This window comes from Pararge aegeria, chromosome 22 (assembly GCF_905163445.1).
Source record: "Pararge aegeria chromosome 22, ilParAegt1.1, whole genome shotgun sequence".
Taxonomy (NCBI): Eukaryota; Metazoa; Arthropoda; class Insecta; order Lepidoptera; family Nymphalidae; genus Pararge; species Pararge aegeria.
Genome location: NC_053201.1, coordinates 1590438 through 1616031, shown reverse-complemented (window position 1 = coordinate 1616031; position 25594 = coordinate 1590438). Strand labels below are relative to the sequence as shown.

The window sequence follows — 25594 nt, the reverse complement described above, 5'->3', positions numbered from 1 at the left end:
GCAACTAAAATCTTAAAAGTGTCCGCTTGTAAATTTCCAAGGATATAGTCATCTTCGGCATTATCAATGTAAAAGCGCTTCACCATTGGCTTCGTTTCTCATCATCATAGAATTCACGTTCTGTGATCAGGTTTTATTGATTCAAGCGTTGCTCTAATATTTTAAAATATTGATTTTCAATCTTAATAAGTTGGTTTTTTACATAGCTTAACTTAATTTTGTATAGTAAAATACGAATGTTTAACTAGCTACGAATAATAAATAAAACTAGGGATTTTAATACTTTTATTTTTTTATTTTCTACCCATTAGCATGTTTAATATATAAAATAACTATCGTTATCATCAGTTTGGGAAAGTTGGCTTTTCATTAAAACTCAAGCAGGAAAAAAGGAAAATTATTGGTTACTTTGAAATAATAGTAATAAGTAATAACTGAAAAGCAAAATAACCCAAATTGTCTTTACTTAATAACAAATATTATTAATTAATTTAATCACTCTATTTTACTTAAAGCACTACTTTTAATTTACCATACTACTTTTCTACTTAACGGCTACACAATTAAGTGTAAATTAATTTTAACGATCGTTAAACATCATATTTGTCCGATCAGTAATTTATACACAAAATATGACTTCTAGTCAACAATTCTAGGAATAAAAGAACAGTTTCAATATCATATAAGTTAATGTAGGTAATACTAAATAAGATATAAATGTCCTTACACTATTTCATTTAAGTATTATGTATATCGAGAGACTTGTTGCCCGTTCAAAAGTTTGATCTCCGAAGATCTTCCTAATATCTTCACCAAATATCATACATCCAAAAATATTGTGCAGACTTACAAGTTTCAGATGAAAGACATCAACAAGCTTTATATTCCTTTCTCCTGTATAAAATTATCGAGTAATATTGTTAAAAAAAGATCTAATTAAATTAAAATGAAAATTTCCGGGCTCTACCACGAGCAAAGACACGTCTGGAAAAAAATATTCACGGGAAGTGGTTACCACGGGGGTTTATTACCTCATTTAAACACTGTTGGAAATATAGGATTACACTGGGATATCAACTTAAATAATTACATTTCCGGATCAGGTGCATCAACAGCATAGCCAAATTTTTGTAAAGCAATCTTTATTTCGCCAAACACACTAGGGTCTTCTATAGTTGCTGGTAGTTTAACGCGTTGACTACGCGCCATATTGGAAATGGCTTTACGTAATGTTTTTCCTGAACGTGTACGCGGCAAAGCAGGCACTGCAACCGCTTTTCTGAATGCTGCAATGGGACCAATCAGATGTCGGACCAGTGCAATCAATTCTTGCGTTACTGTACTTTCGGCTACGATTTCTTCATCTGAAAACATAAGCTCGGATCAAAATCCTTGAGATTGGTCAAATCCCGCAATTATTTTGAGGGGAACTTTTAGTTTTTGTAAACAACCATTAACGAACTAATAAAAGATAAATATTGGAACTAATCTATAGAGAAAAGTAACTCAAACGAAAAAGTAGAGTATGTACAAAAGGTGACCAGTACCATTGGCCTGCCAAAACCTACAATGTGTTAAAACACAACGTCTGTTACAGCGAAGTGACTACAGGTTCATTTGATGAATTTCTTATAGAGAAATTTGTTCGCATGTACACCGCTCCGATTCCATCTCTCGCAAGACAAATTCAATTTTGATATTGAAAATGAGCAAAAGCTGAGCCGGCTTCTCCTTGACAAAATTTGCTTTGAGATCTGGAGGTAGAATCACTACAAACATACATACCTACTTGACTTTTCAAGTGCTTATGTTAGACTACTTGAAATAAATGAATTAATAATTCTACTCTACAAGTTTTGGAATTTCAACTACAAAGGAAAAACCAAAAGAAAGTGATGGTTATTCTCACAAAACAGTCCAAAGCTTACCATCCTGGGGAGGTCGCATCACATACAGACATAAGGGCACGTCTCCCTTCGTTGGGTCCGGAGCTCCGACCACAACAGCATCAGCTACTCTGGCATGTTTAAGTACAACATCCTCAATGGCAGCTGTCGACAGACGGTGGCCAGCTACGTTGATGACGTCATCCGCTCTAGCTACCACCCACACTGCGTTTTCAGCGCTAATCCATCCTACATCTTGTGTGTCGTAGAAGCCCTAAAAATCACCCATAATCTTCAGCACATACCTCCCATACCTTCTTCAACACAAAAAAAATTTAGATTGGATAAATCTACTACTCAGATACTATTTTAATTAATTAATCAATTTCAACAGTGCTAATTCTGTTGTACACAAATCGCTACATTTAAACTAAGCTAATAAGTGCACAAGACTACTTTATCCGCGTGCGCTGGCTAAGTGAAGTCAGTTTTGGCTAAACTATCTAAAATCTAAACAAAAATGTAATGTCGCATTGTTTAGCAGAAAATGAAAAATTCTAATTACGTCCCGGTACGGGAAAGGTCTATGAGTAAGGTATCCGCATGACCAAAACAACATAACCTCTCGAACGTAGTTGACGTGGGTAAAACTGCGGGGAACAGCTAGTTGGATAATGAGTGGTGTTGACAGGACGGCTAGCAACTGACAGAAAAGTAACTGACCACCAGTAATTACGCCGCTACGCTAGTAAAATAGGTGGTACTTACCGGATATGTATCAAAATATACTTTCTTGAATCTTTCATCCGATTGCCACAATGTAGAAGCAAAGCCGGGTGGCAAGGGCAGTTTGGCCACCAGACGCCCTACTTCTCCTGAATGGCATTCAGACCCATCCTCCCTCAAAGCTCTTACTGTAATGAAAATAAAATAACGCTTTACATAAGTGGCTTAAATTTTTTAGATAGTAACATCAGTGATCTTTTAGCTTCAATAATTGCATAATGGTTGTGAATCATCTTTTTATTTAAAAAAATAAGCCACTTACAATCGTATCCAGGAACAGGGTACCCAGTTGAGTGAGGTCTTACACCCTTCACACCGTATCCAAGAAAGGCCGAGCAAATCGGTGAACCGGTCTCCGTCTGCCACCAGTGGTTTAATACTGGGACGCCGAATATCTTTTCACCCCAGTGCTGCAATTAACAAGATGATAAAGTGCTCGTCATAAAAGCGTAGACCGTTTTCGATTTGATATCAGCAACATCTTTATTCGCTTTGTTTCGTTGGACCGCTATTTATCTTGATGTTTATACGTATTGCAGTTAATAAGTACTGAAAGAACGCTAATCTAGGAGGTTAATGACAAAGCTACTTTACTAACGCTTTGACAGCTTGGTTCTCTATATCCCTTTATCTTATGGAAGAGGAGAAAGCAGCGTACCCTCTATGCACGCAGATTATATAAAATGAAGGAAATCTCCAGTATCTGCATACCCTCTATGCACGCCACTGGGGGAAAGATAGGTGGTGCATTTGATGATGATTATGATTGCAATAAGTCCATTAGTGTATGCACAGACCTGGGCGTTATGGCTTTTCTGGGAGTTATGTGACTGGCCACGTGCAAGACCTTTCATCAGGCCAGACCAGAACAAATTTAGAAAAAATATTTTCCCAAAATTAGCCCGAACCGGAAATCAATCTTATACAACTAGAAGCATCCGAAACGTCGTTGCAATGGGATGGATTCTCTTGATGATATTTTTGGCAAGGCTCTCGTCTGTAAAGCGATTTTCACTGGGATATACACAGCCATAGCCTCTACCCCATTTCCCTATACAGTTCAGCACCTTCCTCTGAACATGTCTCAAGTAGTTCAAAGCTGTTCTTTCTCCTTTAAGTTCTCCTCACATTTAATTTTACCCTTTTGCGATGTTTACCTGAATAGTAACATACTTGTATAATTATTTTTGGAAGGTCTATTATTAACATTTAAACCAAAAACAATAAAAGTTGAAATCAGTTACGTTTATTTGAACTATAGCTGATTAAAATACACATTCATGACTAATTCATGTGTCTTGTTAATTTAAGTAATTTTAAAGTTTAATTACACTTGTTAACTAAGTAACAAGTACATCTATATTAAAAGTTAACAACTCATTGATTTGCGTTATTTACATTACAGCCTCATTACAATAATTAATAGTAGCTAAATAGAGCGATTTAAGACCCCATTCGAGGTTCCCACAATATATATCTATTTAGAGTTTTGGGAAGGTATCAAATTAAAATCCAAATAATATACAATTTTCCTTGAATAAATTACCAATTTCATGTAGCCTAGTATATCCAAACTTCATTTATTGCAAGTGAGCCTACTTGAAATAAATGAATTTTGAATATACTAGGCGTTTTATAAGCAATTTTGAAATTGTTATAAATATATTGTTAAGCTACCGTACGTATACCTATTTGACGTCATACCTAATTGACGACGTGACTGCAATATGACGTCACGAAAACGTAAGACGTCTTGAATTTCTAGGTTGTGGAAGCTATGTACTCTTTACTTTTACCTTGTCACACTTAGTTAAATATTTATACACTAAACGTAGTTAAATATGAAAATATAAAGCGTAGTTGAATATGAATTAGTAGGTATGGGTAGCTATAATAAGGTTCTTACCCTTGATTCTTGGTCACAATGTTCGCCAGCGATAAAAATAGTTTTTAGGGATTTTCCGCAATATCTTCTAGCATACTTTCCCGTAGGATCAGCCCTTTTCAGAACGCGCAACGCAGTTGGAATCGTGAACAGTGCGTTTACGCGATGTTGCTCAATGATCCTATGTAAAAAAATAATCTTATAATAAATTTGATCTTAGAAAAGGTACCAACCTAAAGATAAAGACGAGAAAAGACGTTCTGAACGGATTTGTAAGTCGAAATAGAAGCCACGATACAAACTAATGGATACTATTATCAATTACCGCTAGAAGACATGGTCGCTAACTATGGGCTTCATAAGAAGGCTCGGAGTCACTCAGCGGGCGATGAAGAGAGCTATGCTAGAAGTATCTCTACGTGATCAAATCAGAAATGAAGAGATCCGTAGGAGAACTTGAGTTACCAACATAGCTCAGCGAGTCGCTAAGCTGAAGTGGCAATGGGCAGGGCACATAGCTCGGAGAACCGTTGGGGTCTTAATGTGCTGGAATGGCGACCCCGCACTGGTAAGCATTGCGTAGGTCGGCTCCCAACGAGGTGAACAGATGACATCAGGCGAGTCGCTGGGAGCCGCTGGAGGCAAGCGGCCCAGGACCGTGTATTGTGGAACTCCCTACAAAAGACCTATGTCTAGCTGTGGACGTCGAGTGGTTGACATGATGATGATGATGATGATCGATTACCAAGTTAAAATCTAAAATACCTGAAGTACTGCCCAGGATCCGGAGTTCTATCTGGTTTTCCTTCATACAGCACAGTTGTTAGACCAGCCAGTAATGGTCCGTAGCATATATACGAATGACCAACCACCCAGCCAAGATCTGATGCTGCCCACCAAACACCCCTTTTTAACCCATAAACAGTATGCATTGTCCAACATAGCGTAGCTGCATGGCTGCATGGACGTTGTATGCCTTTTGGATCATCCGTTGTACCTACATAAAAAAGTTACCACTCATTTGAGAAACACTAACACTTCTTACTTTATTTTCAGAACATTATTTTTTAAATACATGTTATGTGACTGCAATGAAAGGAATCCTAAAATATCTATGACCAAGATTCTTTTCAGCAGACATAACAAAACATTTGGCACTGACGTGACGGCAGATTTGTTAATGTTGATATCTGGCAATTCAAAAGAGCTTTTAAAAGAATATTTGAATAAATTATGTATGAAATTTGAATTTTATGATTACACTGATACGATTGAATAATTTTTTATCTACGATTAACAATAACATAAAACCCGAGTCCTTAAGTTTTTTTAATGACAATGAACAAATGTGAGACGTCGACCTCACTGACGAACAGATAACGCTATATTTAAATGTTTGCAAGTTCTATTATCGGGGCAAATTTTCAAAATTTAGTAAACTTTAGTCTGGGCTTATGGAAATCCACAGCCGCAGCTAATTATTGTATATTGGACCCTCCTATTGGTTAATGCTGTTTAATATTCTTTAAGACACAGATAACTAGAGCTTAACCTTTTTTAAATAAAAAAAATGGGCCATTTTGAAGCCAAATGGTTGTCTCATGTGTAGTGACGGCAGATCAGAATACAGTTATCAACATTCCCGCGGTTTTCAGACGAGGCGACTAAGGAAATATAACTGAGAACGGGCATCAGCGTCCTCTGTGCTACTACTACATCTACTGCGATCACCCACCCATCTGACCAGCTTAGTGATTATGGCCGAACCCTACCGTCCAGTAGTAGACTGTTTTGAATATTGGTGGTGGTTTATCACGTTGAAAAAAAAACAAAACTGCTTGCTTTAAATTACAATAAATCGAATGTGATTTAATCAAATTTTGCGGAAATTAAATTAAAATAAAAGCTGTCCGTCCGTAGTGTAAATATCAACTCAAGGAAAAAATCTAATAATTATCGTGGTATGTGTTTGTATTTTTACCAGCTATATTTACCAGATGTGTAAAGAATGTACATCGGATCGTTAGCCTCAGTAGACACGCACGGGACCGGATCGGCCTGCATCGCCTCATCCCAGCATATGTCTCTGGCCTTGACCAGGCTGCACTCAAGCACGCGCCTCCGCTGGTATATTATACACTTGACGGGCTGGTGTGAGCTCTGACAGAGAGCCTCGTCTAGAATGTCTTTATACCTATAAATATTTAAAGAGTTAAAAAATTTGCTCACCAAACATTTTATATCATTTCACGTCCTAGCTGCGTAATTTTATATTCTCTCTCTCTCTCTTTAGTCGCTCCCTCATGACTGAGGATCGTGATCACTGGTATGGCGAGTAATCTTGTCATATAAGATCTCTCTCCATCTCTCTCCAATTTTATATTAAGAGAATTAATTATATAACTATTATTTTAAGAGAGAGAGAGAGAAAGAGTGGATTACTATCTATGGCTTTATCATTATGGTTATGCGTCGGCACCACAAAACTAACTAAACTCACGTAAATATTGTAGTAAATATTTATTTCATAGGATAAGTAATATTTAAAAAAGCAGAAATTAACCAAATTAAAAATCAGTGGGCATTAAAAATGTTTCCGGACATTGTTAAAAATTCACGATTTAAGTGTAATAACTGCAACATGTCTATGGTTGTTTAATGTCATACATATAGGTAAATATTGCACATATTTTTATTTTAACAACGAACTTCTTAACAGTCCTTGGTGTTAAGAAAAGTATACTTACGCAGCAAATCAAAAATAAAGGATACTGTGAATCCAGACCTGACTATTTTATTTGGTTCCACGCCACAGCTCGCCGCAATAATGACGGTTGGTTCAGCGTGTTCGATTCTAGTTCTTAGTTCTCTTGCAGCAAATCCTAAGAAGAAACCAAGGAAGTTGTACTGATGACTTATTTCAGTTTCTTGGGCTAAAAGGTATACCTGCGGGTATGGGCTTATTATAACTGCCACCCCTACTGTATTCTGTCCCTAATAGATAACTAACATTTCGTCAGATGCAGTCAAGGGCGAACTTGTAGCGGAATAAATAAAAACAATGTTCTGATCTTTTGCACACAGATAGAGATAACCGATAAAGAGGGCACTAAAAGAACTACTTAAGTACCTATATTGAAATGCGTTTGAAAATCGAACTTTTCGTAACAGAGCTCGTTGAGCAACATTTTTTTTTTAATTTATTAACCCTAATGATTTTAACAGCGTAACGCGGGCTTGTTGGCGAGCCTCGGAATGGGGCTCTGCCAGGCAGAGTTTGAACCCTAGGGCTCGAGGAAGCGAAGGGATCGTCGGCCTGAGGGCGCCTCATGTGAGGCCGAACCTCGGCTCAGGCTACGATTGGAAAGGGTTACGTACAGTGATTAGTACGCACGCTTTCGAGAACGTGGTGCGAGCCCACGTCCGGATGACGTTAGAAGTCGGGGACCTCGTCTTCGCCGGCGAAGACGCTGTGCATAGGTTGATTGTGTGTTCTGATAGGGAGCATTGTCAGTAGTAATCTGATCGTCAGGCTCGTGAAGGATATGTTTAGGCCTCCTCTTGTTGAGAGACTGGCGCTAAGGTTGGATGAGTAACAAGAAGTCGCATCTATGAGAGGGTTGGGATGTCGGATAGACTTCTCAAAGTAAATTTTCGAGAGTTTTTCTGAAATATTGAGCAAAAAAATAGTTTTTCGCCATTTTGTGGTGGCGGCCATCTTGGATTTTCATCGAACATAGCTAAGAACAATCCCGACGAATTCATCTTTAGAAAAAATCGAATACCATGCCACAGACACATCAAACTTATAACAAGTCTTCGTTTTTACGTCGGGGGTTAAAAAAGGAGTACATAGAGAACTGACCTCCAAATACAACGGAATGTATAGCTCCGATCCTGTTGGTGGCCAGCATGGCGACCACCGCCTGCGGCACCAACGGCATGTAGATGACCACGCGCGAGCCTCGACCAACGCCCAATGCAGACAACTTACCCGCCAGCCTTGATACCTGCCAAAGTCCAAAAAAATAAGCCTTATAAGCACATTTGAAACAAGTCTGAAACAATTGAAGGTTATTTCACCGAGAAGAAGCCAAGATAGTCAGCTTCCAATGGTGTAGTAACCACGATTTAGTAAATGCGTTTTGATTAAATACATTGTTTATATCTTATTTGTATTTATATGTGATATATATACCTATATATAATCGAATAGTATAATAATAAATAAAACAGTAATATATTATATTTATAGATTTGTAAAAAGTTTATTTCTCATTTATTTACTTTTTTTTTTTGCGTCCTTGGTTGCCTGGGAGAAAACGCTATGTAACCACAAAACCATCAAATTGTACTCTCTTGTTCTGTGTGTATATCCCTGTAACTACTTTTTTCTGCGGTGTACAATAAAAGTGTATTCATTCATTCACTCATTGTTCAAAGTTAGGCAAACTAGGTAAATCTAATATTACCTTCGGTATCATATTATAAATGCATATACCTACCCCTACATAATCTAAAAGCACAAAGGATTTATGTACTTTTGTCAGACAATATGCAGATATTACTAAATTATGTCCGTTTCTGGTAATAACCACTTTTTGTTAAGGATTACTCAAGTTTATAAATTTTTAAAATGTTTATAAAATCCGTGCCATTGCTGTCGTACGATTTCGATTTTCGGATGGACACTTGCCGATAACCACCTGAGGGGTTGTTACGGCGTCACCGGGGGAGTCGGGCGAGCGCGAAAGCTCGCCATGAGAATAGCCCCAGGGCTCGACGACATCGGGAGAAGAGTGGAAGACGCCGACCCGAGGGTGCCTCCTGCGAGGGCTCGGACCTCGGCTCGGTTCGACGTTAGTCTGAGTGTTGGTGGGCTTTTGGCCAGATCATTGTTTAGCCCGAACGTCCCCGTGACCGTGGTAAGGATGCACGTCCGGATGACGTCAGAAATCGGGGCCCTCGTCTTCGCTGGTGAAGACGCCGTGTTGGCTGTGTGTTTGTGTGCTGTTGGGACACATTGTCGGTAGTAAGCTGTCGTACGTAGCGACTGCGGTAATATAACTAAGAACGGACAGCAGCGTCATCTGTGCAACTAGGTACTAACACCTACTGCGATCCCCAGCCCGTCTGTCAGCCCAGCGTGGTGATTATGGGCAAACCCTCCCGTTGGGAGACGCCTTTAGTTCAGTAGCGGACTGAAGGTCATTGATGATGGTGATATAAAAATATTTGAACCTGGGACTCTCTAGCATTCGCAGCCGCCCAGTCTTCGCCTCTAAGCTACGGTTCTTGTACCGTGATGCAGAAATTAATAATAATAATAAACTAATATGCCTGATGAATATTTTTACGAATTATATACATAAATACTTAGAATATACATACTGAGCCAGACACTGAAAAACATTCATGCTCATCACCCAAAAAAATTCCAGTGGTGGGAATCGAACCCACGGCCTTGGTCTAAGAAAGTCGGGTCGCTGCAAACTGCGCCAATTGGCAGTCATTAATATAACTAAGCCTTTTTTATAAGTCTAGAGCAACTAAATAAATCAACGGTAAATTTTATATTTCCTCAAACTGTAGATAAAAACTTATAATAATATAACTTATAAGTAACTTATATTAATATTTTGTTTTAGTATAATTTTATATAGGTAAAAGATTATTTTTAATTTAAAAAAAAACCGACTTCAACATGCCCAGGAGCTAAAAAGCAAAAAAATAAATTGCTACTTTGGGTTACATTATTGTTGATTTTTTAATAACCCTTAAGAATGGAAAACCTCTTTCTTTTAGAAGTCGGTTAATAAAACTTCGAAGCTACTTTAAGTAGGTATACCTATTTCTTTAATAAATTTTATACAAAGGAATTCGCGTGATCTAAGTTTATCGATTGTAATAGCCCTTTAGGTTATATAAATTATTGCAAACTAGCGACCCGCTCCGGCTTCGTACGGGTTCAATGTATGTAAGTGTTTATGAAAAGGAGTTTCTAATTAGGACTTCGGGAGTTTGAATGAGTTTGCGCCCGCCATCCTCTCTAAACCATCCCTTATATCCTCTCAGATATTCTGATCATACAATTTTTATCCACGTGTAAATCACAACATAAGTATCTAATGCATTTAATTGGAATTTTTAATTCATTATAATTGAAAATTCATGTTTAAAATGACCCATAATTCTTTCGTAAAATGTTAAAGGTAAAAATTGTTACTGTGGGTTACCTTTTTGATATAAACATTTTTTGTTTTTAGGGTGTACAATACTGTAGTAAATTATTTCGATCTATCTCGTAGGGTCCAGCGAGAAAAAAATGTGTTCAAATTCAAAAATATATTATTCATGGAGACATTATCACAGGCACTTATGAAGCGTTCATACATTTTAACATGTTAACACTAATGTTAGATGTTGGCATAACTTTCACTAAAGCTAGGAGCCCACAACTAACCTAGCCAGGTATTTTTTTTGTTATCACCATCATTCATTTGCGTAATTATATATTTATTTATTTAATACTAAAATACAATCCATCCTATTGAATCACTTTATCTATTAAAAAAAAGTATTAAAATCCGTTAAAAGCATATATAGACAGACAGTGGGAAGCGACTTTGTTTTATACTATGTAGTGATAACATGACATTTGACATGACATGACATTTTTGTTTTGCAATTTTTGAAGCATTCTAGTAGTCATCTAGTTTATGATGAGCATAGAATAAAGAACATACAGAATACTCATTCAGCCATTATTGTAAGCAGTGCATTGTGTCCAAAAACAGTGAAAAAGCCCCGCGCACGTCACGACCACTTTACACCCGCGGAATGTTGGTAGGTCACAAATTCTATGGTGAACGCTTAGAACATTAGTGGTAAAATAATTACTGTCAACTGCTAAATGGTATGGAGTGACTAACAGTTTCTTAGAGAAACCAATCTAAAGTGGAGTGGTTTTAGACGCTTCAGTATTAGTCGTGTACACGGTTTCTGTATGTTTTTAATTCTGTGATGATAAGTAAATTAAATTTTATATTTTTATTAACACACAAAAGCGTCGATAGCCTAGTGAGCAAGGCTTCGGCTTCCCTTTCGGTCGGACCGAGTTCCATCCCCGGTACGTACCTCTGGACCATTTTTATTTGTAATTTTTTTTAAATTGAAATATTACTATCAAATTATTTGTGCAAAAGTTAATTAATTTAATAAAATATCTGACAGTCAATAATTACCTGATTCTGTAATTCAGAGTACGTTATCCTCTGCACAGTGTCGGTGAGAGGTGAATCGTACACCAGGGCGACCTGGCCGCCGTGACCACTCGCCACGTGGCGGTCCACCGCGTTGTGGCACACGGACATCTCCCCTCCAAGCCACCTAATATCATAGAGCATGGTAAAGACTTGGTAATTTGTCTGGCGGGAGGCTTCGGTCGTGGCTAGTTAGGTACTGATTTACCGAATGATGTGCTGCCAAGCGATTTAGCGTTTTAGTACGATGCCAAGTAGAAGACAGAAGTGCAAACTCTATTTCAGAGAATTTAGAACATACAGAACCCTCATTCAGCCATTATTGAATGCAGTGCATTGTGTCCCAAAACAGTGTAAAAGCCCCGTGTACACCCAAATTTCATTTTTGATGATTTTTGAAATTTTAAAAAAATTCTGAGCGACCTTTTAAAAAATATTTTTTGAGCTGTCCTTTGGAGACAGCTCATAAAACATCGAAAACCGATATTTTTTCACGTGAGACTAAAAAAATAGACGTTTTTCTTGCGCCACCCTATTATATATGTTCCTAGTTCTGTGCTCTATTCTTTACCTTTTACTCATCGTCGCTTTTAATACAGAAGTCAAACAAACACGCGTAAGAAACTCTAGAGAAAGCCCGAACATTTAAATTGTTAAATGGAGAAATGGGTTTATTATTTTCACTTTTTATTCCACTACAAGTTAGCCCTTAACTGCAATCTAACCAGCAGTTAAGATGGTAACGAGCTAGCCTTGGCTAAAGTGCTGTTAGTGGTATGGCAGTTATATGTAACCCATACCCGTGTAAGTACCGTGCAATTCATATATATACAAATGCCCTGCCCTTAAATTTTATATAAGTCGTTTGTGAGGAGGAATTTTCAATTTGAAGCCATATGCCTACCCTGGACAGACACCCTGTGAACGCCAATGCCCATAAACCCAATCGGTTTCTACGCGACATCATACCGGAACGCTAAATCACGGCCAAAGCCAGACCAGACATCAGAAAATTCAGAAATTATATAACGATCAATGCCCCAGGGAGGTAGTAAAAAAATTAACTACTTTGGATTATAGTAAAATTTACTCACCATTTTGTAAAAGGCGGGTTGCTTGCGTCAATAACTTTGTCCCATGGTCGGGTCCATTCCAATTCTTTACCAATGTCTGCCCAAAAGCTTTCGGGGTGCTCCAAGGAGTGTGCGTACGCCTTTAGGTAATCTTCTGTGACTGCCCCGTCATCTAATTAAAAAAAAAACAGTTTTTCAAAAAGTTATACTTTTTGTCACCGTAAATCCGCCTTGATTGTAGATTGAAGTCAACCAGACGGTCTTACTTAAAGTAATTTAGCTAACGGTCGCTATTTCATTTTTAAGCTAAAACGTCAATGGATACACAGGTCGGAACTCACATTTCCTCGTCCCGAGTATCTGGTTTAAAAAAAATAGTTGGAAAATCCAAAAGATAACGGCTCATAATCTCATTCATTACAATAAACTTGAGATTATTAAAGAAATATTATTAAATAATAATTAAACAACATTTAATTATACCGTGAAAAGTTATAGGCTTCTATTCCTCAAAATACTGAAGCCTATGAAAAAAGTATCTCGAATATAAATATAAATTAAATCTCGAATAAAGAGCGAAGTATTTCGCTCTTTATCGTGACCACAAGATACGGGATCCGCACATCCAGACACACGGACGTCCAAGTTAGAACTTTTTAAAAAAAAAATTTAATAAGTTTAAATAATAAAAAGAGATTTAAAAATATCATGAGTGTTAAAAATAGTGTTTTTCTCAACATTAGTCTATTGATATTCACTTATAAAAGCAATAAAGAATAAAAAAAGTGACATTTTAAATTGGAGAATCACTCGGTGTGCGTAAACTAAAAGTAAAATGTACTATCAACCACTTCATGCTGAACGGATTGTAGTGAAATATGGTATTGAACAATAAAAAAAAATAGTCACGTCTTGGAATAATAGACAGAATACTTAAAAGATATATAAAACTAATACTACTAACTACTTAAAAGATATATAGACAGAATATATAAAATTCAAAGTCCGAATAATAGACAGAATACTTAAAAGATATATAAAACTAATACTACTAACTACTTAAAAGATATATAGACAGAATATATAAAATTCAAAGTCCTTACTGACTGAAAATCAACGCGCAGCTGGGGTTAGAAACTTGGAACAGTAGGTTTCTGGTGATGACCTAACCGCGCACTGAGAAAGATTTTTCTTGAAAACCCACCCCCAAGGGGTTTAAAGTTTGTACGAAACTCTGTTTTTCTGCTCTTAAAATTAAGTATTTTTAAAAGTCTACCCGACTACTACAGTGTATGTATTTTACCCCCAAAGGGATTAAATCAGGAATGAAATATGACGAAAAAATCGACGCACAACCTAGACTAGACGCTGGTCCTAAAGACATACATTATTTGGTGCTACATCTAGGTCACACACGTCCCGATTATTAGTAAGTCGTAGGAACTTGGCAGGTCCTCGGAAGATTGACAATGTTTATTAAGAAATCGGTATGTTTGTTTAGCCTATTTGTTTGGCCCTACGCTAATGCAGAGGGTGTACCCCTCTGCATTTCCAGGATGCTTTCCAGTATGTTTTCAAGCTTCCGCAAAGTTAAAATACATTTTTATTTTATTATTATTTATTTATTTATTTCTACACGCGCTAATAAACTTTTAGAACATAAATGCTCCTTTTTTATAAATTTAAAATGCATATAAAATTTTCGGAACCGACAGGATCAAACCCAGGAGCCCACAGATAACTTAGCCAGGTTTTGTTTTGTTATCACCATCTCACAGTCGAGTTAATGTTTAGCTATGAAGTTAGAGCAATTCATACCCAAGTCCATCAGTGGCATTATAAGGCCTCCATGCCCTTATAATGCCACTGATGCTGATGTAGATTAGATGAAGAATACTCGAGAGGATGTGCGTCAACTAATGTAACAAAAAAGTTTCAATAGACACTTTATCTTCCAAATCCTTTAAGAAAACTATTGAATTGTTTAACAATGCTTCCCTATTGTGAAGCTAAAAATACGTAATCGGACCATCGCATGACTTCCTTGGAAAATATAATAGTTTTCAATGGAGTACCTACTTAGTTCTTATTGTTATATCTACGTTAGACATAAATTGAAGATATCAATAACTAGGTTTCATATATATTTTCAAAGAATTTATTGAAAAAGGATGTTATTTATCAAGCTATTTTTGGGCGATGTTACTTCATATATCCGTGAAATGTAAACGTATTTTGGTGACTATTTATATATTTTGACCCAAATTCAAATTCAAAATTTCTTTATTCATGTAGGCCTATCACAGGCACTTATGAAGCGTTCATACATACATGTTTACATAATTGTAAGGGGATGGTGATAACGTCGTTCGCCAACTTAAACCTAAAGCTAAGAGGGTTCCAAACGCGTCCTGGTCTAAGAAGAGTCCACAACAAACTTAGCCGGGTTAATTTTTTTTTGTGTAAATACCATCTCACAGTAAATTTATATTAAGCTATGAAGCTAGAGCAATTCACACCCAAGCCTTTTTATCGTTTAAGTAATCCTTAATATTATAATAGGATTTTTCTGTAAGCTTACGTTTTATATAAACTTTGAACTTATTGAGAGACATCTCAAAGATTTCATCTGGTAATTTGTTATAAAATTATATACAATTGCCCTTGAAAGAATTAGCAATTTTGTGTAGCCTAGCAAACTGCACAAAGAGTGTATTTTTGCTTCCAATATTAATATTGTTACAGTCCATTTTCTTTTTAAATTTTGTTATATTTTTATGGACATAAATTAAATTTTGAAATATGTACCGTAATGACTCTCTTGGACCCATTTTATATATCGCACGAACAGCCCTTTTCTGCAGGACGAAAATAGAATCTATATCAGCAGCAATACCCCATAATAAAATGCCTTAACGTCTAGTCGATTCTAATATTTTATTGATCTGAGGAAGATCATCAGAGACAGAGAATGTAACTTTGCAATGAATAGCAGCATAAAGTCTCCGTTGACGATCGACGACATCATTCTTAGTACCCATAGAATTAAGAACATACGGAACCCTCATTCAGCAATTATTGCATGCAATGCATTGTACCCAAAAACAGTGAAAACGCCCCGCGCACGTCTCACTTCACACCCGCGGAAGGTTGCTAGCTCACAAACATTTTCCATTTTCGCCATTTTGGCAAACGTTTAGTACATTAGAAGTAAAATAATCACTGTCAACTGCTAAATGGTATGAAGTGACTAACCGTCTATTCGAGAAACACCACTAAAGTCGGGGGGGGGGGGGGGGGGCGGTGCATGTTCTTAGTTCTGTGTACCTACTAATTAAATCAAAATCTAAAATATAATTTGTTTGTTTGTCTTAGATTTTGGAAATTGGGGAAAACCTTAAGCCGTGATAGCCTAGTGGGCAAGACTTCGTTTTTTTCAGGGACACGAGATACTCTAACTTTTAGAAGCTATGTGCGTTTTTATTATAACCATCACTTGCTTTAACCGTGAAACCGAGGAAAGCATGAGAAAATGCATCACCAATCCGCACTGGGCCAGCGGCCCATGGTGATGCATACGGCCTTAACCCCTTCTCATTGTAAGAGTGGACCAGTGTTCTGTAGTGGGCCTATAATGAGTTAATAATATAATGAATGAATGAATGAATGAATACACACACTGTACTCTATACACTGTATTCCACCACGCGGCTGGCCCAGTGCGGATTGGTGATGCATTTTCTCATGCTTTCCTTCACCGGACTCACACCTTTGAGTTAATTACGTAGAACTCTCTGGCATGCAGGTTTCCTCACGATGTTTTCCTTCACCGTTGAAGCAAGTTATATTTTCATTACTTAAAAACGCACATAACTCCGAAAAGTTAGAGGTGCGTGCTGGGATTCGAACTCGGCCTCCCGAAAGTGGAGTGAAGTCGAGCTCCCTCCCAATGCGCTATCACCGCTTCACATATATAAATAAATAAATAATAAATATATCACGACAACACACACATCGCCATCTAGCCCCAAAGTAAGCGTAGCTTGTGTTATGGGCACTAAGGTGACTGATAAATATTTTTATTGTTAATATACATAAATACTTGATTAATATACAATATATAGATGAACACCCAGACACTGAGAAACAATCATGTTCATCACACATCGAACCCACAGCCTTGGACTCAGAAAGCAGTCGCTACCCACAGTGTCAATCAGCCGTGTATATATAAGAAACTGCTTAGAAGTTTGGTGTACGTACCTCATGCTATAATTTTCATAAAAATCCTCCCAATTTTTCCTCCTAATTTTTCGGAAAATGAAAAACAAACACACATCCTCCTACGATAAACCCAAACAAAAGCATATTCAGTGAATAATATGCATTACAAAAACCTTGATTGCACTGCAAAAACATTTACGTTACATAAAAATACAGTGCCGCTAAATAAAACATATGCTGCATTTTAAAATCCATAGGTTTCCATCTGAATTCATTTCAACTCGGTTGGCAGATACAATTGCGTAATTATTGAGCGTTATTTGATGGCAAACTTTTGTGTCAACTGACACACAGAAACGGCATCACTTCGTCACAATTAATCGATTCATTGCATTATAAAAACCAAGTTTCCGAGTTCATTACAATAACGTACTGTATAGTAATGGTTTGCGCGTTATTCGATAGCAACTTTCAACAGTGGCTAACTAAATTTGGTGTCAACTGAAATACATAATCAGCCTGCAGGTGAGATTGCATGCAAAATGTTTGCCTTTTTACATCAAAGCGATCAAGAGTTTGTACTCTAATCTTATGTAATCGAACGCACATTGTTTAGGTGACCAGTATTTCCCGTTGTTTCAAAAGCTCCGCGAAATGATCGAGAACAGGTCGTTGGAAAAAAGCAGATGACCTACCTTTTATCATCATCATCATCGTCATCATATCAACCAATTACCCCCTACCGGCCTCCCACAATGAGAAGCGATTAAGGCCGTAGTCCACCACGCTGGCCATTGGCTATTGGCCATTGGCTATTGTCCATTGTCCACCAATTAGCACTGGGCCACATACCTCTGAGAACGTTTTGTAGAACTCCCAGGCATTAAGGTTTCCTCACAATGTGAGTTTCCTTCACCGTTGCAGCAAGTGATATTTTAATTGCTTAAAACACACATAACTTAGAAAAGTTGTAGGTGCGTGCACGTGGCTGGTACCTACCCTGTCGTTTTTCGGGAATTAAAATGACTGCCTCTATTGTCTGTTCTATTTTAAGCACTTAGATATAGCGCAACATACTAGGTTTGTTCTCGAAAATAAAGAGTAGTTATAAAAAAACAATCTCACCATAATGCGCCATGTCGGCAGGGGTCACAAACGTCCTGGTTTTCAGCTCACTGATGGACGTTTCAAACTTTTTCTTGTCCATCTTCGCCTTCATTTCCGTTTCCGTGCTCCGACTCATTTTACTAACTCACTGACTTCCTGATTCTGAAAAACCAATTAACTGTTAAGACATACCTTAAATATTAAATGACTGTTTTTATGGATGCAACAATACATGGTTTCTCTATTTTTCAAGACCCTTTTGAATCTACTGAGATGTGAGCACCCAAGAAGAACTATTTATGTTTCCGTCAGAATAACACATTAGTTGAAATTTATAGTTTCTTCTAAATTTTGAGACGCTTTACATCACCCAAAGGTTTTGTACTTTAACCCTAAACTTTAACAACTTTAAGTACTTCTATAAATTGTACAACAAATGAAACTATATTTTGTAAATATTGTACTATTTAAATTTAATATTAATGTCTAATGTATATTATGATTATTCTTTATATTTAAATCTTTATTAAATATAAAGAATAATCATAAACTAAATTAATAATATACATTATTAAAACTAAATCTTTATATTAATTTAGAGATAGTTGAGATATTGAAATTGGGTCATAGTTACCAAAAAATATATATATTATAATTAATTAACGTAACCCACAAGTTAAGGTCTGTTATAGTTTCATAATGGTCGTAGTGAAAACTAAAAGCTGTATAAGAGCGCTGTCTACTTACTAATATTAAACTTTACAGACGTCCGCTCTGTTTTACAGTGGTGTTAACATTAAATAGTGCAACATGGCTTACGTATTCATTATTGTTCGTGTTCCCGTGTGTTATGAATGTGAATGAGGCACCTCCGATCCCAGTGAATTATGTATGAACTGCACACACTGAAATTTTTTTTTCCTTCGACTTCTTCAGAGGCGAGGCGCAGAAACGGCGCGTGCCTTGAACGGATTCCGTACCTCATCATCATTACATCATTAGGTAGGTGGATGCACCACCATAAATAATTTAATTTATTTTTATACTTTACCTTTTGTTTAATTTAATTCCAACTACACATACTTCGGGTTGTAGCTTAGAACAAAACTTGTTATTACTTACTTATATTTCGATCTACTTTTAGTTATTACCTGTTTTGTGAACCTAATAACAATAAACAATTTATTTATAAATATATATTAAAATATCTTATATCTTTAAACGAGCAATTCTTTTATATACATATAATTGGAATCTCGAAATCGGCTCCAACGATTTTCATGATATTTAGTATACAGAGGGTTTCGGAGGCGATAAATCGATCTAGCTAGCATTTAAAGAAAATGTCTGAAAATGAATTTTATTCGTGTTTTCCGGTAATAACCGATTGGGTGCAAAAAGGTTGCACGGGTCAGCTAGTATACATTATACGTATATATTTATACATAAATATATATGTGATCTTGTTTTAAGTTGGAGGTGCCGAATTCCATCCCCACCATTTTCCCTGGTCAGTTTTGGTGCAGGGCTTCAACCGACAGCCGTGGCTAGTAACGACCCTATCGGCAAAGACGTGCAACGATGCGTTTTAGCGTTCTGGTACGATGATGTCACCCATTAGGTTTATGGCTTTAATATAACTACCATACACCTAACGTTAGCCCGTTACCATCTTAGACTGCATGATTTGCAAAAAAAAACCAGATTTTGATAGCAATTTTTTCTTGGAATCCTTTGAATACGAGCAGTACCTTCTATTTTTTTTCAAGAAGTGATTTTAAAGTACGGAACCCTGAAAACATTGATTTAACATAGACTCATAGAAAACTTCACTGATTACAATCTAGTGGTTGCTCGCTTCTTTGTCCGTGTACAGTATCTATTAACTACATATAAGTATGTTTCCATACAAAGAAGTAGAAGATTGTTTTAGGAAAACGCTTTTAGATTACCTATATATTACCATCGTTATCATCCTATTACCGGCCCTCTACAGGACATGGGTCTCCTCTCAGAACGGAAAGGGTTTAAAGCTGTACCACGCCGGCCGGTCACACTCCTTTAGAGAATATAATAGAAACAGGTTTCGTCGGATTTTCCGCTGTAACATTAGATTTTTTTTTTCCTGGGCCTGTTTTCTTACTTGGTTGGCCTGAACCATCCGTTGTACGGATGCGGCTCCCCGCTGGGTCACTCCAGCCAGCCGAGGCCACTCCAGAAGCTGAGCAGGCCGCCCAGGTCGCCGAATGCTTTTTGAAGTGTCAAGAAGGTTTAAGTTGGCGAACGAAGTTATCACCATCCCCTTACAATTATGTAAACATTATATGTATGAACGCTTCATAAGTGCCTGTGATAGGCCTCGTGAATAAAGAAATTTTGGATGTGAATTTGAATTTGAATGTTTTTCAGTGTCTGGGTGTTTTTCTATACATCATAAGTATTTACGTATATTATTCATATAATTATTCATCAGTCATCTTAGTACCCATAACACAAGCTACGCTTACTTTGGGGCTAGATGGCGATGTGTGTATTGTCGAAGTATATTTATTTATTTATATACTTGAATAAAGATATTTTTGGCTTTGTTATTTCTCATATGAATACCGGGAAAACGAGCAAGTGGGTAAAGGCTAAATTGCCTGTTTTTACGAAATCTGTTTATCCCCTCGAAGGACCATAAATCGTTGTTTTGAAGGAACACTGTAGATAGAGGTTTTTCCACAAATTGCTTATAATCATTATTGACAGCTTTTTACAGTCCACTGCTGGACTCAAGGCAGACGGGTTGGTGATCGCAGAAGATGGTAGTAGTAGCACAGGGGACGCTCCTGCCCGCTCTCCGTTATATTCCATTAGTCGCCTCGTACGACACCCGCGGGAAGAAGAGGGGTGGTGACAACTTCATTCTTATCTGCCGTCACCACACGGCACCATAATTGACGGCGTCGAAATTGCATACGCGCGGCAAAAATCCGGATCTGGTATTACCAATAGTTGAAGAATACCAGGCTTCCAGATCAATGAAGGAGGTCTATGTCCAATAGGTCATCAAAATGGTGAAAAATACACAGAAATAGTACTACTAGAAAATAGAAATAGAAAATAGTAGAAATTTAATATTTATATTTAATAATATGGTATTTGCAAGACAAAACAAGAGTCCTTATGATAATAAAGTTAAGCCACCGACTTACTAGAACCGTTATACCAAGTGTTAGCTTAAATAAATAACGAAAATAACTTCGAAAAATTAGAGTCGGGGATCGTATCCGGTCACTCCGATAATGAAGCCGAAGTCCTAACCACTAAACTATCGCCGCTTCTAATACACAATTGATGAATTTCTTACTGACAAGGCTTGGAAGCGTCCGACATCGCTCATCTCTCACAATATAGAAAATTTCTAGTCATATCAACCCATTACCGGACCACTACAGGGAACAGGTCTCCTCCCACGGTAAGAAAGGGTTAAGGCCGTAGTCCACCACGCTGGCCCAGTGCGGAATGGTGAACTTCACACACCTTTGGGAACAAATTAATATTTAATTGTAAATCGTTGATGTTGGAAAAGAGCAACTGCTGAGTTTCTTGCCGGCTTCTTCTCGCCTTCCGAACTGGTAGTAGAGTCACAACAAACAGACAGACTTGACGTTCCAAAGCTGCTTATAGAGTAGGCCTACCTAAATAAATGAATTTTGAATTTGAATTTAATAATACCGTGTAATTCTTATGAACGCATCAAAAGTGCCATCTATGGGCCTACTTGAATAAAGATATTTTTGACTTTGACTTTGACTTTGACTTTGAATAAAATGAAAAGCTGTAGGTATAGGTTTTATTTACTGGGTAATCAAATATGTACATTATTGATTTCCTTCAGATTCCTTTTCTCCTTTTCATCATGGCGCCCATAGATGTGACCTACAGCATTACTCTCCATTACTTCGTCCAAATACGGTTTTGTTTGTACTGTAGATTGCATGTTGCGGACGAAGTCGGTATTCTGGATGAGCGAAGCGAGGCTTTGGACGTCCGGGGGTAGGTGGTTATAGAGCGCCTTCAACATACTGGCGACCTGTTCACCCATCTCGACTGTTCCTTGAACTTTTATTGTGTACTGATGGGATATTGCTGGCAGCACTGGAATGATAGGTAAAGTAAGGTACCTACCTAAAATAAAAATTGGTTGTCTGTAAAGTCGGCTTACTGACGATAGTTGAACGTGACAACGTCGTAAGAAAATACTGATAAACTGTTGCATGTTTGATAGATATTATAGTCGCTATAAACATTGACACCGCATTCACTTTTCGCTGCACTTCATCCTTTCCGAAAACATGTAAATGTATTATTGTATAGAAACTGTCCGGACGCATCGCTCACTCAAGTAGGAGAGAGACAGATGTCGAACGCGGAGGCCGACTGTGCCTCTTTGTCGCTCGTTCCGCGCTCTCGCTTGCACTTCAAGCCTTGAATGGAACGCCTCAGAGCGAGGTAACGCCGCATACGTCATGTTTTTTGTGCGTGCAGCCGGCTCCATCGAATTGCTAAACAACGCCAAGGGAACGTGTCCCACTGGGTGACGAGACGCGAAATAAGGCAGGTATAAGAACCCTGCCTTATGTTCTGAGACAGAGTTGGAGCTCTGTCTCGTGCGCTGGTCGGCGCCCGTCTGCGATGCTCTCCAGTCGTACTCTTCGACCTCGTTCAGGTCATCGCAGCCCGTGGTGGGGGTAGCGACACCATTTTTCAGGTTGCAGGATTTTCTTCGCAATAAAAGACTTCTGAGATGCTTCTAGTTGCAAAGCCCCGGGCCAGTGGCCTATTTAAATCAAATTCTCAGTCGATAACTCGTCGTGAAATACCGAGCGTGAATGTGTCCGACCGCCAATAAAACCTTTCGGGGACTCTATTAAATAATAATTCTTACAGAATCTATTCGTATTACTAAATAATTGGCTCTTCAAGTTACCAAACAGGAAATCTTAATATCTAAACGCTTATAATAATGAACTTATTTACCTACTAGCAGCCTAATAATTAGTATAACGTCTAAACTAGTCGCAAGGATAATCAATACGGTGTAATTTAAAATTTCTTCAATCTTCATACTCCATCTAGAAGATCTTCGGCAGTGTCACTTTACGCACGTGTTAAAAAAATATATTCAATAGGATAGATTTTATACTTTAGTATTAAATAAATAACTATATAAATACGCAAATAAATGATGGTGATAACAAAAAAAATACCTGGCTAAGTTGGTTGTGGGCTCCTAGCTTTAGTTGCCGTTATGCCAAAACCTAACATTAGTGTTAACATGTCAAAATGTATGAATGTGCTAAATAAATATAAGGAGATGGATGGTAGGTATTTCGATATTAACTATAATACCCACAATGTTCAGGATGGCACTTAGATCTTTCATTAATCAACAGTACTATTGAAGCTAAATACCTAGTTTATTAGCAGTAATCATTTATTCTCATGACTATTATTCTTCCTTTCTATTAAAGTATTCATTTTATAAAAGAAATCATTAAAGCCCACCAACCTGCTTTAGAGCAGTATTGTGGGTCTGTATTCTATAAACCTGACTTCCCATTGAGTGAAATAAAACAACTGGACTGACTCTTATACTGTATATTAAGCTTCTCTATAATTCATATTACTTGTTACCTTCAAATGACTCTACTACCAGTTCGGAATGCTGTCTTCGGCAGAGAAGACCCCTGGCATGAAACTCTACCGTTGCTCTTTTATTCAATCAATTAAAACAACTTATAAACACAATTACAACATTGTCATATGTAATAACGCTAGGCCCTTTGATACAAGACATATTTTAAGGCAGGTCAAACATAACTACTATTATCACTTATAACATCAGGACTTTTGGAACAAGTTGTTTGTATAGGAGCAACCTCTGCTATATAAACTGTCGGTATAAAATTACGCTAGGGCTCCATATATGATACCAATAAATAATCCAAAGGATGAGATATACTTATCTGATGCAACATCAGGTACAACCATAGTACCAACAACTTTTAACAACTCCACAGTACATACGACTTGTTTCGCCACAACCATTATAAATCACTTAATCTCCTTTTCTCAATTAATTCATTTTTTTCCGTGCTAACTTTTCTTTCCCGCCAAAATTATATCTTGTCAAAAAGTCCATTATTCTATTTTCAATACATTATCAATGAGTATACAAACTATGATTTGTTCATATATTTAATATAATCATCTGGTTTATCATAGATAAAGTGCTGTAATTCCCTATTTCCTAACACACGCTTCTGAGGATGCTCCGGTGTCGGTCACTCTGCTTCGCCTCGTGTGGTAAACCCGCGTTCGTGTTTTAATACCTCTTATCATACAACACTTGCATAAATAACGACTATCACGCTAAGAGCACCTTATAAATGCCAGAGCGTGATACAACATTGAATACCTATATTTCACGTTTATTTGTCAGGCCACTAAATAGTTCTAATACTTACGAGTACATAGTAGAAGTAGCATTTTCCAATAATTTATTCGTAATTTAACACTTAAACACCTACGTATAAGCGGATAGTTAGAAATGTAATTGAAAATGAAATAAACCATTAAAAATAATGTAAGTTTTAATAGGCTCATAATGACGGGCTACTTGAGAAAAACTTAACAAATTCAATTTTAAGTTTGAATCGGTAGAGCAAAATCTTAATCAAATAATTATTATCGGACCTAAATACCTACGTTATTTGCCGCTATGCGTTCCCGCTCTAGGTACATCCGATTTTCAGTATTCTTCTGGTATTTACACCTAAGTAAGAAAAAACAAGAACGAGTTATTGGTATAAAATGTTCCAATGAGGACTTCCGTTAGCAAAGGAGTCAAGTAAGGATTCATTGTTGGTTATGTCATAAACAATAAGTGTTGTAGGTATTACATTCAATTTTTTTTACATAAAATGGCCTTATGTAAATAACTGAAAATATTTTTGAGTGGGTAGTTCCTTTTCGCTAAATTACGTATAGTTTATACCAGATTATCGCCAATAAAATAAATAAATATACTACTACAATATACACTTCGCCATCTATGATCTAGCCCAAAAGTAAGCGTAGCTTGCGTTATGGGTACTAAGATAACTGATGGATATTTTTATCAATAATGAATGAATGAATACACTTTTAATGTACGCCAAAGAAAAAAAGGAGGTACAGAGATATTGTTAGAGCAACAGATTACCCTTTGGTCGTATCACTACATAGCGATTTCGTCCAGGCAACCAAAAGCATAAAAGGAAAAAAAGAGAAAAGAGGTAGGTGGTTAGGTTACATAAATACTTAGAATATAGGTACGTATAA

General features: G+C 37.1%; 2 protein-coding genes across 2 annotated transcripts; both read right to left on the bottom strand.

Annotated features, from left to right (window-relative positions):
- Positions 1-504: 504 nt before the first annotated feature.
- On the bottom strand, positions 505-19006 carry LOC120633698 (acyl-CoA synthetase short-chain family member 3, mitochondrial). Its single transcript, XM_039904016.1, has 13 exons — positions 18971-19006; positions 18242-18385; positions 12914-13064; positions 11802-11946; positions 8423-8567; positions 7343-7439; positions 6552-6751; positions 5323-5554; positions 4579-4738; positions 2935-3082; positions 2655-2800; positions 1929-2160; positions 505-1364 (listed from the first exon to the last, which is right to left on the bottom strand). Exons 2-13 carry the CDS (start codon positions 18357-18359, stop codon positions 1087-1089), a joined length of 2052 nt encoding a protein of 683 aa, XP_039759950.1. The 5' UTR covers positions 18360-18385; positions 18971-19006; the 3' UTR covers positions 505-1086.
- A 3058-nt stretch (positions 19007-22064) lies between these two features.
- On the bottom strand, positions 22065-24832 carry LOC120633874. The gene is made up of 2 exons (XM_039904255.1): positions 24739-24832; positions 22065-22366 (listed from the first exon to the last, which is right to left on the bottom strand). The coding sequence occupies exons 1-2, from the start codon at positions 24758-24760 to the stop codon at positions 22077-22079; spliced, it is 312 nt and encodes a 103-aa protein (XP_039760189.1). The 5' UTR covers positions 24761-24832; the 3' UTR covers positions 22065-22076.
- Positions 24833-25594: the final 762 nt, after the last annotated feature.

Bases quoted from the DNA above. Each gene is read 5' to 3' on its own strand.
- LOC120633698 (XM_039904016.1), bottom strand. From the start codon at position 18,359: ATGAGTCGGAGCACGGAAACGGAAATGAAGGCGAAGATGGACAAGAAA. The intron at 13,065-18,241 runs GTGAGATTGTTT...TTTTTTAATTAG, and splicing joins TGCCGACATGGCGCATTATG to ATGACGGGGCAGTCACAGAA. The intron at 2,801-2,934 runs GTAAGTGGCTTA...TTTTCATTACAG, and splicing joins CCCTGTTCCTGGATACGATT to TAAGAGCTTTGAGGGAGGAT.
- LOC120633874 (XM_039904255.1), bottom strand. From the start codon at position 24,760: ATGCTACTTCTACTATGTACTC. The intron at 22,367-24,738 runs GTAAGTATTAGA...CTATCATTCCAG, and splicing joins GCTACTTCTACTATGTACTC to TGCTGCCAGCAATATCCCAT.